Source organism: Equus asinus, chromosome 3 (genome assembly GCF_041296235.1).
Source record: "Equus asinus isolate D_3611 breed Donkey chromosome 3, EquAss-T2T_v2, whole genome shotgun sequence".
NCBI lineage: Eukaryota > Metazoa > Chordata > Mammalia > Perissodactyla > Equidae > Equus > Equus asinus.
In genome coordinates, this window is record NC_091792.1 from 141,117,993 (window position 1) to 141,132,947 (window position 14,955).

At 37.9% G+C, this 14,955-nt stretch overlaps 1 protein-coding gene across 8 annotated transcripts in view; it reads right to left on the bottom strand.

Moving 5' to 3' along the window:
• Positions 1–3,103: 3,103 nt before the first annotated feature.
• RBPJ (recombination signal binding protein for immunoglobulin kappa J region) overlaps positions 3,104–14,955 on the bottom strand; it is a 219,143-nt gene continuing 207,291 nt past the window's right edge. For all 8 annotated transcript variants that reach the window (XM_070506106.1, XM_044767660.2, XM_044767662.2 and 5 more), the window contains 5 exons: positions 14,794–14,906; positions 9,493–9,633; positions 7,861–8,016; positions 7,392–7,495; positions 3,104–7,238 (listed from right to left, as the gene is read on the bottom strand). In XM_070506106.1, coding sequence (XP_070362207.1) covers positions 6,923–7,238; positions 7,392–7,495; positions 7,861–8,016; positions 9,493–9,633; positions 14,794–14,906 — 830 coding nt within the window. In that variant the 3' untranslated portion in view covers positions 3,104–6,922. The remainder of the gene's footprint in view (positions 7,239–7,391; positions 7,496–7,860; positions 8,017–9,492; positions 9,634–14,793; positions 14,907–14,955) is intronic.

Below are 14,955 nucleotides of genomic sequence, written 5' to 3' on the forward strand. Positions count from 1 at the left end.
CCAAGAGGTCAGGGCACTAAAATAATAATAAACAAAAGCCAAACAACAGGCAACTGAAGAGCACTTTCAAGTTAATAAAGCATTTTCAATCCATAATCACATTTGGTTTTTTCAGCTTCTCTAGAGCTCAGTTTTTCTCAACTGTGAAATGTGAGGATTCAAACAGAGTGGCTGTTCCTTATAATGGTTCCTTAAGACAAAACTTGTCTCAGAACCACTGCCTAACTCGACTCCCTTGCTCTTTTAATAACTGTGACTTAAGTCTAGTGTGGCATTTAGGAGGGTGACCCTGGGCCACCTGGGTCCACATCTGAATCTCAGCTCTGCTAAATTTAACATATGACTTTGGGCAAGTCCTGAGCCTGTCTCTTCATCTCTAAAACAGTCATATTAGCTCATAGGGTCATGATGAGGATTAAATAATGGCCACAAAACAATTTACAAGTGGCCAAAGTGACTCCTCCTTCAATCTTGCCTCTCCCCTTGTCCCTGAGCCCAAGGCCATTCATCATTTTAGCTAACTATTGAGAAACCCCAACCAAGACTTAAAATGCAGGAAACTCAAATACCATGATATAGATGGACATTCAAAATATCATTTAAACATAACCTAGAAAGCTTCTTGGAAGAGCCCTGCTATGGACCGAATTGTGTTCCCCACCAAAATTCATGCTGAAGCCCTAACTCCGAATGAGACATCTGGGCCTTTAGGAGGTAATTAAGGTTAAATGAGGTCATGTATCGGGCCCTAGTCAGAAAGGACTGTGGCCCTAAGAAGAGACAGAGATCTCTCCCTCTCGGTGCCATGTGAACACACAGCAAGAAGGTAGCTGTCTGCAAGCCAGTAAAAGTCCTTGCCAAAACCTGACCATGCTGGTATCGCAGACTTTCAGCCTTCAGAACTGTGAGGAAATCACTTTCTGCTGTTGAAGCCACCCAGTCTATGGTATTTTCTTACAGCAGCCTGAGCAGACTAACACAAGATTCTAGCAGAAATTTTCAGGAAATGGCCACATCCTGATTAAGCTCAGAGCCTGGAACGTTAGTGGCCATTTAAAAATTCCTAGTTGTGTCTTAACTAATTCTAACCTTTGGCACTATCCAGCAATAATAGGGCTAGATATTCATGCTTCTTAGCAAACAGCTGCATATCCCATTGTCCTTCAGCTGAAGTTCTTCCTGAAGATCACACCATCTGCACCTTTGGAATCTAACCAGCTGACAACTCTTAGAGCCAATCTCTAGGATTGAGTCACAATTATTGTCCTCAAAGTCACAATTATATCTTTTCCAAAACTTTTCATTATATCATCTAAATATCTGAATGCCATATTATGAATGTAGTTGTGACAGTTTAAGGAATAGGAGAAGACCAAACCACTAACTTTGTGTTGTGTGGTGAGGAAGAAGAGAGAGAGCAGCCTTGCAGAGAGAAAAGTTAGCTCTAGGAAAAAGGAATAGCTGTCAAAGACAGCTCAAGAGGCCACTGTGGGACTCACCGAGTCACATGCTTCACTCCTTTATACGAAGAAGGTTGGGGCATTTCTGGATTGCTAGTTTGGAATTTAAATAAGTACTAGTGATCCTACTTTGTCCAGCACCAGCAGAAATTATCAACAGGTAAAGGTGCCAGCAATGACTGACCTACATGTTTGACCATACTGAATGAGTAGCGTGGTGGAATATTAAGACGACGAGAAGCAGGGACTACAATCATGCTGGAAAGAACTTGATATACACCTAACTTCACACTTACCTTTTTAAAAAGTTTTCATAGAATACCATGTTTTAAAGTGTCACCTCCCCAAAGCAAAACATTCTGTAAATCCCAACTATTATAAAACAACCTATTGTGTTTAGTATGAATGTTTCTTGGTGTAGTTAAAACCCTGTTCCTTTTCTGTCTTAGGGAATATTTATCTGCCTAAACCAAGATGAGTCAAGATTTCTACATATGTGTGCATAACACTTTTCACTACATTATCTATTGAACAGCTATGTACCAGGAACACAAATGACCTTATCCTTAACACAAAGAACTGTGTGTCTAATTGTCCAGTCCTACAGGTCCTGACAGAGCCTGTGGCATACAGTTCTCTCGGCCTTAAGCTTTAGGCTCTAACCTGTATGTCACATGCATCACCTCATTTGTACTTTATATACAACTTAACCTGTCTCCCTCACTGTTCTCTAGCACTAACCTTTTTGACAGTTTCTTTTTATTGTATGTTTCTAGTTTGTTTTTTTTTTTAAGGAGAGGACTTCCATCTGTGATGGTTTGCCACTAGAACTTGATGTAGCTTGCCCTCTGCATCTCTGTAACTGGCAACCATCTAGGGGTTCAATGACAAAAACGGGGAAAATATACTTAACGGATCTTTCATAAGACTGCACAGAAAGTGATCACGCACTATTTATAGCAAGGGGCACAAGCTTATTATTCTCTTCTAAATTCTAAATCAGGTAACCACCATAATTCTCAGCCTTTAAAGGCCTCACAATTCAAATTCCAACTAAACTGTTTGGTTCTTATTTATTTAACAATCTACTTTTAGAGCAAGATGTCTTTAGCAAAATCCTGATAACCTTAAATTTTTCTCCTTTGGGGGAGATCAGATAAGAAATGAATGTGCTATGATTTGAAAAATGTTACTTCCCCCTTTTACTTTCTATTTCCCTATTAAACAAACTTTTGCTCTCTTTCTGATTAGAAGCCCCCATCAAAAGGCAAAAACCATTACATGTTCTTTCGTACACCAGACCAAATGTCAACCTCACACTGGAAAAAAGAAGCTGTTGCTAAATAATACTCTCCAATTTTGTTGAGATTAGCTTGAAATGTTCCTAAATTGGGAAATATGCCCCTTGAGTGACAAAGACTATTTCCTCATTTACAAGGGAGAAAAAACCCCCAACTCTTTAAACCACTACACAGTTAAAAACAGTGGAAAGGAAATTAGCATGCCTACCACTCTGATGTGATGCAGGTAAGAAGGTAAGATTGTAAATACACGAACTGTAATACGGAATTTCATTTTATCTTTATGAAGTATTCTGAAATCAAAGACGATAACACATGCATCAGGCACAGCCAAGAGAAGACTTTTACAATGGTTTACATTTCCTTTTTATTTATTCCTTGAAACTGCCCATATTGCAAGTTTCTCATGGATGAAATATGGAACTGAGCAGATTCTTTTTTCTACAAAATTATGGTATAAACTTGCTCAATTTTCTATCTTATTGCTAATAAACCTTACAGGCGCACAGTTTGTAAAATAAACCCCTTAAGGACTGAATGCGTACAGCATGCTGCAAGGTACAAGAAATAAGCTAAAAATGAGCATATAAACCTACGTCTGGACCAACACAGTACTGAATGCTGGCAAACATTTATCACGACACAGGGCCAAATTAATGAAAGGAGATACAGTTCAGTCCTGAAAGGGTTAAATAGAAACCCTAATATATTATTGTTTCTAACCATCCATCCCACATTACAGTGCTTGAAAACAAAGTCAAAAGTCTGGCACAGAAAATTACACACATTTGTTCAGTACTCATCAGAAACACAGCTGCTTTTGAAACCAAAAATAAGTAACTTGGTTAATAACTGAATAGCATTTTGTTTCAAAAAGGACCCCTCCATCCCTATGGATTATCTGGTTAAACATGACTAGTTTAGTTCCCAAAAACTGCATTGGAAATTTTCTCTGAGGGCACAGACGGTACCAGTTTCATTTAAAAAACAAACTAACCAGTTATGATTGCAAATAAGTCTGTGGAGTAAGGGTGACAAATATTTCACTAATACATATATGAGGATGCCTTTAGTTGCCACAGTTTAAGAAGTCAGCAGCAGGTTAAATATTATACTAGTGTTTAACTCTAAAATCATTCAGAATAAAACGAGTATTTTGCACTAAAGGCCAATCTACGTGATCAATTCAATGGAACTAATAAAAACTTACTGGATCAGACTCAGCTTCTACGCATATTTTTAGAAACTGCATAGGATCATGAGAGCCTAAGATATACTTCTAAAACAGAATTTAAAAGAAGAAAACACTTGAATGTAGTATACTTTAACTGAAGAGGTTATCATTCTGAGAGGGTCTTTATGAGGGAAAATGACCAGCATCTCTAACAATGCCACCATTGGGAGAGGGGCCGTGTTCTACCATAACCGGAGGACAAGGCTCCTATACATTATACACTGAAAGTGATTCACAAATCCATGAAAACTTTTTTTAAGCAGCTGACAAAAGAACTACTGATAAACAATAAACTACAACAGACAAATCATTTCAGTCTTTAGTTTGTGGTATGTAGAATGGCATAAAATAGCAGGGGAAATGTCTGTGTAAGTACATTCTTGGACTTTTAAAAAACAGGAAAAGGGTTTACAGTCTAACATTTCAATTATCTTATTAAAAGAAATGAAGAGCCAAATAAGATATAGTTAAACAGTAAAAAAGCAAAAGTTCATTTTAATAAAGTCATAAACTTGAAAATTATTTTGAGCTGCAAAGCTGGGTAAGGAATAGTTTGTTCTTTAAAAGCATCTCATCTGTTATCAGTTAATTTAATAGAATTTCGTAACTAAATACCAAACCTGGGAAGCGGAGGAAACTTGTGGCCCATTAAAAGTAAAGCAGCACTGAAAACATTTCCACGCTCTGAACAGAAACACTGAGACTCAACGGGAAGAAGAATACCCACTACTCCAAAATAAGCAAGTTTGCAAGAAAAAGCCAGTAAACAGTTAAAACAAAGACAGGTAAGGCCACAATGAATTCTGCCCTTCATCACTGAAACAGATTTAAAGTGTGAGGCAAGATTAGCTCACAGGAGAGAAGCTAGTGACTAGAGCAGATTTGAAGAGAGAAGGCTATATATAGTATAATGCAGCCTGTGAGTAATTAAAAAGGCTTGCAGTAAGAGAAAACCACAATGACTTTGATTTAACCACTAACATGTTTTACAAATGACTTCCCCCTTGAAAACTGAGGAAAAAGTGATGTAAAGACATTAGGAATTGTATTTACAATGGCATAGTCTGAGCAAAAGAATGAGTGAAGAAGATAGCAAAGCTGGGGAAAAAAAAGCTACTTACAAGGATGTTTAAAAAGTCTACCTATGGAAACTTGTTCAAAATAGTGCTGGACACCACAAAGACAATGTTCTGCATGGAAACACTGCAGGAAGTTAACAGCTTTGCATTCATAAGGTACTTGTGGCTCCTGTTTTATGGGACAGTAAAAGCTTACCACAATCTAGAGGTAGTTTTTACTCTCAGAAGGATGATTGTATCACTAGACGGTGTCCTCTAACACCACACACGTGGTTCCTGTACCAAACGAAGCCCAGCATCAGCTGAATTTCTGAGAAACTGAACAAAGGCATAACCAAAGAGCAGGAATGGAAGCCAGGTACAACTGGTGAGCCCAGCATGCAAGGCCAACTCACAACCCTGACTGCGATCATATCCTAACTGAATGGAAAAGAAATGTTTTCCGAGTGGGAGACATTTGTGAAGATGCTCAGTACTGGGGAAGAGAAAACAAAAAACGGCAGGGAGAAAAATGGAAAGATGTTACACTTGCAATTTTATAATCTCACAACTATCTGTTTCTCAAGTACTGTCTTCCAGCTATTTTAGTTGGTCATCTAATAAAAGCATCTTGTTTTAAGATTACAATGAAGTTTTGGCCTAGGCTACCAAAAAGAAAAAGTAAATAAAAACATGCTCTTGCTGAGCTTTTCCTCATTATACAATAAGGGCGCCACCTACCAAGTGGTAGCAAACACTTCGCATGATATTTTTTTTGTCATATGCCAACAAGGCAGAAAACACCCTGCTGAATGAAATCACCGGGAACATTCCAAGTTCAAAATAAAATGTTTAACTTACACATAATACAAGTTATGTACAAGATTAGGAGGGGGGAAAACCTGAACAAATCCTAGAACATGTAGACACATTTACGCATGGGAAATGGGGAGAGAACACTTCAAATACCAACATGTCCTGTGCCATGAACTCATTAATGACTAAATGGCGACATTTAATTCCATGTAAAGGTTAGAACCTCTTGGATTACCACTATAAATACATATTTTTAAAAAAGGAGAACACGGAAATAACTACCAACAGTGTCTGAGAATAGAGACTAAGTTAACGTACATTGCATGTATTGCAGGCAAGGCAGAGGCATTTTTTTAAAGCTTTTGCACAGACTTCATATAATCTTAAAAAAAAAATATGCAGGCCTTTACAAGATTTGACTTGCTGAAATCAAAACAATTTCAACTCATGAAAAGTCCTAAGACTTCAGCTTTAAAAAAAAAAATAAAATAGAAAGAACAGTTCCAGCCTTAGACCAAAAGAACCTGGAAGAGTATGGTACTTAAACAAGCATGGTCAGGCTTGGAACCTGAATGTACTTAAGAGCAAAAGCTCACAGGGGCGGGGAAGAGAACAACCTATTTGGTAACAAAGGTGTACTATATACTGTGCTATAAAAAAGGTATGGTGAAAATGTACCTTTACTAAAGCTTATACAAGTTCCTTGGTCCATAAAAACTATGTTAGATTTGTGTCTTCTAGTTTGATTAACTTTTATTCCAGCCACATCTCTATTTCTTGCCCATTTAAACAAAACCAAACAAATACCAACCGAACAAAAATAACAGCTGAAAAAAATCAATTTCCAATAGTTTGTACATTTTGATGGTGTTTGTTTTACTGTGGCTTCTGCACTTCAAATCAGCACTTGCAGGTATGGGGTTTTTGAACAGTATCACCTGGTATGAAAAGTTTTCCCAAGAAACCACAAGATTGTTCATTTTTTTCTCTTTTTCTTTCTGCCAACATGTTGCCACACTCCAGTCAGTTTACGTCCTAGCAAAAAGACGGTAGTTAGGACACCACTGTTGCTGTAGACGATGTGACACTGGTTGAATTTGTGCTGACATTTGTGTAACTTCCCTCGCTGTTTGTGTTTGATTCATTAGGGGGCACTTGGCTTGAGTTGGCTCGAAGGATTGCTCCCGCGGCACTGCAATGTGGCCGTGGCCCTGGTTCTGGTGTGTAGGTAAATGTAAGGCTGGTGGAATAAATGATTCCATCATTACGGACCAAAGTTACTGGAACCTGGACTGGCTGCCGGACCCATCTCCAACCTTCTCGGAATGCAGAAATGTCTGGGACAACACAGAGCATACTCTCTCCACATCTGAGGAGGAAATATAAATCACTTAAGAGTAAGGCAAATTTTAGAACTGAAACTTAAAGTTGCTTAATATATTACAATCAATATCAGGAAGGAATCTCATGTACCCACTCCCATCAAAAATTCTGGATGATATAAAAAAGTTTTATCAAGTACCTGTACATAGTTTCAGCTTCTACATCCCCAAACCACACTCGTAAGTTTGGAGTGAAATTCTGTCCTGTGAGTTCAAGCATTGCTACGTCCCCACCGCCATTCAGCTGCAATTCACAGAAAATCAAAATAACATTGAGAAAACTTTTCATTTTTCATTAAAGTATGCCGATTAGTTTCTCATTTGACTGTCACTTGGGGAAAAAATGCTTCTTTTAAATTACATGATTATTAAGACAAAGTGAGCTAAAAATATCTCAAGATAACATACAAGTTGATTTAAATTTAAATTTTCTTGGATAAAATGTTTCTTCTATTTTCATATTATTAATCAAGAAATGATGTATAACAAAATCCCCAAATCATAAGATTTGGAGAAAAATCAACATTATTGTGAAATAAAATTACGCCAAGTCATATCTAAGAGCAGTTACAAAGAGCTGAAAGTCAGCTTATGATTAAGTGGTCTCACCTGAAGACTTTCTACGACAGGCACAGGTGTGACTGGGGCAAGGACAGGGCCCATCCCCTCATAAAATGTATACTCTGCCTTATCCGTACTAATGATTGTCCAGGAAGCTCCATCATTTATCATCTCTTTATTTGGTTCTTTTGGGCATGGAGTGGCCTTATGAAGAAAGAATGTTTAGAAATTGAGTTTTATATACAATACAGTATAAGACAATTTTAACAAGGTAAACTCATAGTTGCCAGCCCTGGTGGTCTGGTTAGTGTTTAGATTTGGCACTCTCACTGCTGTGACCTAGTGCTCATTTCCTGATCGGGGAACCACACCACCCATCTGTCAGTCGTCATACTGTGGCAGCTGCATGTTGCTGTGATGCTGAAAGCTGTGTCACCAGTATTTCAAATACCAGCAGGGTCACCCATGGTGGACAGGTTTCAGTGGAGCTTCCAGACTAAGACAGACTGGGAAGAAGGACATGGCCACCCACTTCTGAAAAAAGTAGCCATGGAAACGCTATGAATAGCACTGGAGCATTGTCTGATACAGCGCCCGAAGGTAAGAGGATGGCACAAAAAGCCTGGGCAGGGTTCCGCTCTGCTGTCCACAGGGGCACTAGGAGTTGTAACCAATTCCACGACACTAACAAAACACTCATAGACTCGAGTTGTCATGGAGAGAATTTAGTAAAAATTTATAAACTTCCCAAGCATGGTGCTTTGCCAATACCTAAGTAAACATAAACATAATATTAATGTGGAAATCTCACATACAGCAATTTTCATTATAATAAGAAATATTTCAGTGACATATTAAATAACTAGTAATACTTTCAGAATAACCATTTAAGAGTACAGCAGTACCTAAATAATTTCTTTAATAAAAGATCACCATCTGTGCTGTAAATAGCCGTTTAAAACTCTTTCGGGATCCCCAAGAAAGAGCGAGAATGGAAGCCCTCATGCTGAAAGAACAGCTAGAAACTCCTGTACTTTCAGTAAGAGGGAACCAAGATGTGAACCGGCAATCCCCTCTCTCTACCTTAAAACACCTAGCCCAGTCCAGCAGTGCTGAGCTGTGTGTGAGCATGGCTCTGGAACAGGTCTCCAGCTGTTTACAAATGAGTTTCACATGCAAGTGTAACTATCCTATTAAACCATTTGCCCATGTCATAAATATCCTCATGAAAGCCTTCTGAGTAAATGTAGTCAACAATTGGCTTTTGAAACGTGTCACCATTACTATCTTAGAAGACCCCAATAAATGTGATGAGAATTATGAATCCTCCCCCAAAATACTGTGCATCTATATACAACGTCTGCACACAATTTCAGGGGATTCACCCAATGCCCAAAGTCTCCTTTTGGATAGTCTAAGGGGTTTTTTATTCCCTACAACTAAATGTTAACTGTTTCTCTGAAAATATTTTCATAGTTTTGAGTTCTTCCCTGAGGTGGCATGACCAGCATGTCTGAGGACCAGGTAGGTTAAGGGCCCTTGGACTTGAGATAAAGACCTGAACACAGCTTCATGAACACAGCTTGGTTACAATTAACATTAAATGAGTTTCATGTTTCTGTACGCTGCTCACCCAAAAGTTCGCACATTTTAGATTTTACCAGTAATTTAAAAACATACCTGAAATTGGATTATTCTTTCTTGAGAAAGGCACAAGTACATTCTTTCTGTATCCTTAAGGTAAAATGCACACTTATGGAGCTGTGACACAGGATCGTCTGCATCCAGTAATGCAGTTTGCTTATCAACTTTCCTAATTATCTATAGTTCAATAATTAAAAAAAGAAAAGGTCATCACATACGGAGAGTTGTTCTTTGTACTGTCATGAGTACACAGAAAGATTTGTTATATAATAATATATCACAGTTATGTGTCATATACCTACATATACAAAAACATTTATAAACAAGCCTAGGTATAAAAAAATACTTTTAGATTGCAAGCATGTTAGAATACGGAAACTGTTACCGTCTTCCATGAATATCTAAAACAACAGGGCAGGCAGGCACTAGTTTTCTAGATGACTGCTTTTCAAACTTTAACGTGCATACAAGCTATCTGGGGCTCTTGTTCAAATACATCTGTTCTGATCCTACAGATCTCGTGTTGGGGCTGATATTCTGCATTTCTAACAAATTTCCAGCTGAGGGTAATTCTGCTGGTCTAGGGACCAACTTTTGAGTAGCAAGTTCACATGACCATTCCAACAATATACAACAACAAATATTCCAACATCAAAGGAAAAACTATCTCTAAAGGCTACTGTGGGTGTATTAGTCAGTGCAGTCCATTATCATACTGATATTTTCTAAAAATCTAAAATAGGTATCATTTTACAGATTATGAAATGGGCTCAGAGAAGTCAGGTAACTTCCTCAACATCACCTGATTAGTAGCTGAAGGACCAGGATATAATTCCAGGGCTGCCTGCCTACCCAGCCTGAACTCTCCAATACACTCTACAATTTGATAATCCAAATATTCCACAAAACACATACAGATATCTGAAAGATAATCCTATCAAACCTTAGATGTTACTTGTCACATAGAAGGTAATCACTAAGTGTTTCATGGTTATGAAGATCACCCCCAAGAGCATACTAACATGTTACAATTATTTCTGATCTAAAATCAAGAGTAAAGCAAACCGTTCCTTGACTACATACTACATGTCCTTGTCCCTCCCTCTCATCACCCCGTTTCTCTGCTCCCCTTCATAGCACACTTCTCTTCCTCACCATCTAATCTCCTGAAATCACTCCAGCCTTTTGTCTCAGTCTCCATTACAATTGCTCTTGTCAAGGTCACCAAGGACTGCCAGACAGACGAATCCCACAGGCGCTTCTCTGTCCTCATGTTATTAACTTTCTCAGAAGCATCTGACACATTCTCCTTTTGGGGATACCCCTGCTCTAACTGGCCTTCAGAGTGCCTCAGAGCCAAGTCCTGAGATCTCTTCTCCTCTCGCCACACTCAATACTTTCTACACTATTGAGAGGTTGCTAACTCCTAAATTTATTATTGCCAGGACTATCCTCTCTCAGGCACTCAACTTGCATATTTAACTATCTATTCAACAGTTCTATGTCAGATATCTAATAGGCATCTCTATCTTAATCAAAAACAGAATTTCTGATTTGCTCCTATATGTGATCCTCCCCAACTCACAGCTCAATAAATGGCACCCCTGTTCACTCAATCCAAAAACCTATCTTTGACTCTTTGTGTTCTCTTACACCCAATCATCCAATCTGTCAACAAACTCTGCTAGCTAGGTCTACTTTCAAACAAGTCAGTCAGCTTTCATCATCTCACTATGACAATCCTAATCTAAGGTATCATCATCAACTCTTGCCTCAATTATGACAAAAGCCCAACCATCTGTCTCTCTGCTTCCACTGCTACATCTCTATGCCTTCTTCTCTACAGAGCAGACAGAATTATCCTTCTAAACATAAATCAGCCATCATTCCTTTTTAAAACCCTCCAATAGCCTCCTATCACACACAGATAATATGAAGTCCTTACCCTACATACAGAGAGGAACCCTACAAGATGTTGCCCATGCAAGGGAAACAATAGAAAAAATAAACAAATGGGACTACATCAAACTAAAAAGCTTCTGCACAGCAAAGGAAATCATCAACAAAACGAAAACACAAGGTAGCAATTGGGAGAAGATGTTTGCAAACTGTGCATCTGATAAGGGGTTAATATCCAAAATACACAAAGAAGTCACACATCTCAATAACAAAAAAAACTAACTAAAAAATGGGCAAAAGATCTGAACAGACATTTCTCCAAAGAATACATATAGATGGCCAACAGACACATGAAAAGATATTCAATATCATTAACTATCAGGGAAATGCAAATCAAAACTACGAGATATTACCTCACACCCGTCAGAATGGCTATAATTAACAAGACAGGAAACAACAAGTGTTGGAGAGGATACGGAGAGAAAGGAACTCTCATACACTGCTGGTGGGAGTGCAAACTGGTGTAGCCACTATGGAAAGCAGTATGGAGATTCCTCAAAAAATTAAGAATAGAACTACCATATGATCTAGTTATCCCACAGCTGGGTATTTATCCAAAGAACATGAAAATACAAACGCATAAAGATACATGCACTCCTATGTTCATTGCAGCATTATTCACAATAGCCAAGACTTGGAAGCAACCTAGGTGCCCAGCAAGGGATGTATGAATAAAGATGTGGTATACATACACAATGGAATACTAGTCAGCCAAACAATGAAACCTGGCCATTTGTGACAACATGGATGGACCTTGAGGGTATTATGCTAAGTGAAATAAGTCACAGGGAGAAAGTCAAATATCATATGATCTCACTCTTAAGTAGAAGATAAAAACAAAGACATAGCAACAGAGACTGGATTGGTGGTTACCAGAGGGGAAAGGGGGAGGAAAGAGAGCAAAAGGGGTGATTAGGCACATGTGTATGGTGATGGATTATAATTACTTTGGCTGGTGGGCATGATGTAATCTACACAGAAATCAAAATGCAATGATGTACACCTGAAATTTACATAATGTTATAAATCAATGTTACCGCAATAAAAAAAAACGATGTTGCCCATGGCTAACCTTGCAGCCTCCTTTCCTGCCACCTGCCCCCTCCATCCCTCCCTCAGCTCTAGCTGTAATGGTTTCCTTACTAGTCCTCACACACATTCGAGTCTTAAGTTCTTTTTGTACTCATTCTGTCTGCCTGAAATGCTCCTCACCCAGTCTGTGGTTCCCTAACTTCATTCTGGTCTCTGTTCAAATATCCCTACCTCAAGACTTCTCTGACCACTCTAGGGCACTCTCTCAATTCTCTATCCCTTTATCCTGTTTTAATTTGTTTTCTTGTCACTTTCATCAACCTTTTAATACATTATATGAGTATTTCTTTAGCTGATTTTCGTCTATCCCCCTACCAAAATGTAAGCCCCATGAGGATGAGTCTGTCTTGCTCACAAATGTATCTCCAGTATCTAGACAATGCCTGGGACATAGAGGGTACACGAATATTTATAGAATGCATGTATGACTGTAATTTGCTCCACAATGAACATCCTTAAGAGTAACTACTCACAGAGTTTTATGAGGACTAAATGAATCAATATATGTAAAAGTGCTTAGAACAGTGCTATTAATATTATGCAACATTACTGGCTTTTATTACTTAACTCATAACTCATATTCAAAGATCATTTTTCTTCAGCTAAGCCACAACTGTGTGAAAGTCCCAATCCTCAAAGTTAACATTCTTCATATTTACACATTTTTAGTTCTGCAGTTTATTAGTCAGAATATTTGTCATTTACTTAGACCACCACTAATTTTTGAGTTTAAAGGGAGACAGTACACTTTTAGCAATTATAGCTTCTAAGACAGTCTGTGAGCCTAATTAAACTCAAGCAAAATGTTTTCGACTCAATGCTAAAGTCTTGAAGCTGTATTTAAATTGCATGAGGTTTAGATTTCCAGAAGTAACTGATTTTTGAATGACGCAGGTCTCCAGCTTCCTGCGAGTCTACAGCACTCCTCTATGCTTCTCTCCCACGGCAGCGTCGACATCTGCCTCCAGTACTGTTCTGTGTGCTCCACTGTCTCTCCACTAGCTAGGAATTCTAAGCACACTGAGAACAGAATGCAGGCCATATTTGGGTCCATTTTATCCCCTACAATAGTTCTCTGGACATAGATACTGCTGAATCGCCTGGCTCTTAGCAATAAAGAAATCAAAGATCTCCACTACTATTTGTCATCAAAAACTTGCTTTCATCACTTCTAATTATTAAGAAGAGGAAAGAATCTAAGAAACCAGGTAGAAGGAACATTATAACTTACGCTGTGGTTTCGTTTTTTTGTCTGCATTTTTCCTTCCATTTTTACATCCGTCTTTCCCTACCTTTACCCTTTTTATTATAATTTGTCTCAATTTTAAGATTTTATAAACTAATATTACCACATTTCATATATTTTAGTTTATTAAGTTGAGATGGGAAATAAAATCATCTTGTACAATCATGACATAGAAAAATAAAAAAAAAACAAAAAGAAATGATGCATTTACTTAGACAATTATAGATCAACCCAGCCCCTGCTGAAACAGTCCCAGAAAAGATAAGCCAGTGAAATATTCCACCAAAGATACAAATACACAGCACATTCAGGAACAGTACTACTAAATATTCTCCCACTCATGCAACCCCCTAATCTGAATCAACTGTGAATCAAACTTACTCATTAATCCCCTCCCATCTTTAATATAACTAAATTGTATTGTTTCAGAAAGGAGGAGGAATATGGGGGAGGAAGTTTAAGGGGCTTTTGCTTTCATGTTTGCGAAGAAAAGCAATGTTTATAGTTTTAAGAAGCTCCTAGTAAATAAAAGCCCTAAACACTATGTCTCTTTCCCAGAATAAGAAATATCAATTTTACTTAATTTTTAATAAATCTATCTTCTTGTGGGAGAGTAAAATTAATAAAAATTATGCTTACATTTTTGAAGAAATAAGAATTTCTACACTTTTGAAAACTTGGTCCTATGTTGGGATGCAGCAAGTATCACAAAAAATGAATACAGACTATCTGTGTTAGCCAAGAAAAGAAATCATGACGTAACTATACAGTGCCCTCTATCAAACATGTATTATACAACCAAAAAGGAAAAATGCCACCAAAATTTATTAGAAATAGTATAACAGGAAGTTCTTAAGAATGCATTCTTCAAATAAGGTGGGAATATAATTGCCAATTATAAATAGCAGTGATTATTGAGCTATCTTTTTACATTAAAAAGCATGAAATTGAGGTGTAGTTTTACATTCGAATGTGGTGGCTTTTCTGTTTTAACGTTTACTACACTATCATTAAAGCAAAAGAGGAGCGGGGAGCCATACCAATCTCGGGAGCGCCATGCCAGTAACCGAACACACAAGTTTGACTGTCTGTCCATAATGGATGTAGCCATCTCGAACTGTGAATTCTTCTCCTTCTGATTCATCATCATCCACTGTATAGGAGTGGAAAAAGAGATCAAATTATTGTCTTCTAGAATTCAT